This window comes from Garra rufa, chromosome 18, assembly GCF_049309525.1.
Source record: "Garra rufa chromosome 18, GarRuf1.0, whole genome shotgun sequence".
NCBI lineage: Eukaryota > Metazoa > Chordata > Actinopteri > Cypriniformes > Cyprinidae > Garra > Garra rufa.
In genome coordinates, this window is record NC_133378.1 from 36,874,193 (window position 1) to 36,876,863 (window position 2,671).

General features: G+C 41.1%; 1 protein-coding gene across 1 annotated transcript in view; it reads right to left on the reverse strand.

The window, feature by feature from the left end:
• tshz2 (teashirt zinc finger homeobox 2) overlaps positions 1–2,285 on the reverse strand; it is a 51,647-nt gene extending 49,362 nt beyond the window's left edge. The window contains exon 1 of the mRNA XM_073823005.1: positions 1,759–2,285. Within this exon, the coding sequence (XP_073679106.1) occupies positions 1,759–1,798 (40 nt within the window). The 5' untranslated portion in view covers positions 1,799–2,285. The remainder of the gene's footprint in view (positions 1–1,758) is intronic.
• Between the last annotated feature and the right edge of the window lie 386 nt (positions 2,286–2,671).

Sequence of the window (2,671 nt, forward strand, 5' to 3'; positions counted from 1 at the left end):
GAAGCATCTGGCGGCAACGTACACAAAAACAATAACCCGCCGGAGGCGCTTTCCGAAGCAAACTTTGGCTCCTTGCAATTGTAGCGTACTTCAACCAAAGAAAACGCTGCAACTAATGGCCTTTGTCTAGAAAAACGCAATCAAACCAAAGATTTGCTCTTTTTTAACTAGTGCACACTCTTTTCCAAAAGTATTCAAACCCTACGATTTTAAAGATAAACAGCCGTTTAAGAGAGCATCGTCAAAGTTATGCCGTAAAAGGCGTTTTAATAATCCGAGCAGCCACCACCTGAGGTCACGGGAAGGCTAACAAAGAACCGGTGATAAATGCATCTATTAGAAATTAATCTATCAATAAATCCAACGTGACGTGTGATCAATCATATGCCAAGTGAAAGCCCGAGGGGGAAAGGGGAAAAAAGAAAATGTTTCAGTGAAAAGCCTTCTGGTAAACAGCCAGTTGCGTTGCTGTGCATGACAAAATTATGGCTGGGTTTCAAAACCTCACGAGTTTCCTACCTAGACAGCATTCTTTGGACACTTTAAGATATGCAACATTATTCATTCATGCTATCTAGGTAGGGAGCTCACTGGGATTTGACATACACTTAAGGGAAGCAAAATGTGTGTATTTCATTCATTGTGCTTCTTGATCAGATATAACCACAAGTGATACTCTAGTCTAACTAGTTAGTTTACTAGGCTTCAAAAGAAGCAAAAAGGTGTTCTATCAACATTGGTGAAGAGTTAACAAGCTAACGGCAAAATAACAGAGCTCGCCTGATGTTACTGAAATGTAAATAAACGATGCAGTTTTATTCCTGCATACTTCGCGCTCTTGAGCGCGCGCGCCCACGCGTGTGCGTGCATTCACCCCTTGTCTGTGTGTGTGTCCGTTTGTCTATGAGATATTATGGGTTCACAGGAAGTTCAACCGATATTCGGATCCAAAGCAGCACATCTATCCAAAATCACACCGTATTTCCTCTGTGTGTTTGGCTACAGAAGTCACGATTCGGTTCCCAACAAAATCTGGTTTGGGATTAAACTTTTAAACTTTACAAAAACTAATGTTAACGTTTGTCATTTAAAAAAAATGGTTCGTTTTAGTTTATTTGTTATGAATACCAGTCACTGGCAACAGCAGTAAATTAACCAAACAAATAGGCCAAGAAGTGAGCCTTGGCTAAACTCTAATTCACTTCGATTATATAAACAAACATCTTTAAAACAAGACAAATTACCTGAAAAGCGGAACGGATGGCGGTGTGAACGCTTGCTTTAAAGGACAGTCTGAACATGTGAGGTAAACTGATGTTGTTTAAAAAACATAAACATGTTTTACTAGTAAACATGCTAAAAATACATTGATTAAGAGCTTGATTTTTTCGCAGCGTGTAATAGGGGTTACACAAGGTTCACTACTCGGTCCGTTTCAGAATCCTAAACGTTACGATTTTGAAGCACGCCGTTCGCTTGATGAAATGTTTACGTTTTAAACAAGCGTGTTTACGCTCATTTAAACGTGAAACAGTTTGAAAAACTTTCGCCGGATTTTTGTCGGGAACCGAAGCGTATCCTTTCGCAGTGTCTGAAAGCATCATCCTCTTTCTAAGACAGCGCTATCACTTTCATCATACAGATAAAAAGAGGTTCATTCAGATACAAACCCGCACGCTCGCGAGCTTGAAACGCGGATGAATAGCAATATTCATGTCGGGATGAATGTGAAATGATAGGTGTCAGGTTGAATCTTACCCGCAGCCCTTTTGGGTGCCTGCTGTTTCCTCCTTGGCATGTTCAACTCTCTTTAGTTCACGTACAGTGAAACTGAGCCCAGGTGAATTTCAGGATTTGCGCTCTGATATAGTCCATACACACGCAATAGCGACTCTCTAATGCACTTCAGTTCCGTACAATCCAGTATTTCAGAAACGCTGTCCAGAAATCAGGTGTCTCTTTTTTGAATATACCTCTCCTTCCTAGATAGACAGATCTATGGCGGATTGTTTTGCTTTGCTTTTCTTTCCGTCTCTTCTTCCTCTTCTTCTTTTCTTTTTTTGTTTCCCAAGCCAAAAGGACCGAACGCTGTCAATCGCTTAGACTCCCGGTCTCGTATGAAACGTAGTAGGAAAAGGACAGAAAAAACAGTGTATATCACACACACTCTCACACACACACTCACACGGCGATGCCAGCAGCAAACATCGATCCATAGAACAAACTGAACATTAAAAACTCCTCCTCCTCCTCCTCCTCCTCTGGACTTGATGATGGCAGCGAGACATTTGTTACACTAGATAACCACGAGTTTATTAAAGAGACAGAGGCCGGAGAAAACATGAGACAGCCCACAAGACCAGCCTCATACTGTCTCTCTCTCTCTTTCCCTTTCTCTCTCTCTCTCTGCCGCTTCAGGCTGGAGTTTACAGAGATGCTCGAAACTGAGCGCGTAAAAAAAATAAAGAACGCTTCGGTGTAATGACACAGTGCAGAGTAATAATGAATAACGTGCTGGCGATGTGTAATTATTTTTAGTAGCTGCCAGAAGTGAGATATAATTGCCATTGCTGTGGTAATTACTTACATTAACATGTCTATATGCATAAGCACTCTGTATATGCTTCGAAAATGCACAAAACCTCAAATGTTATACCTGGAAACAAGCTCC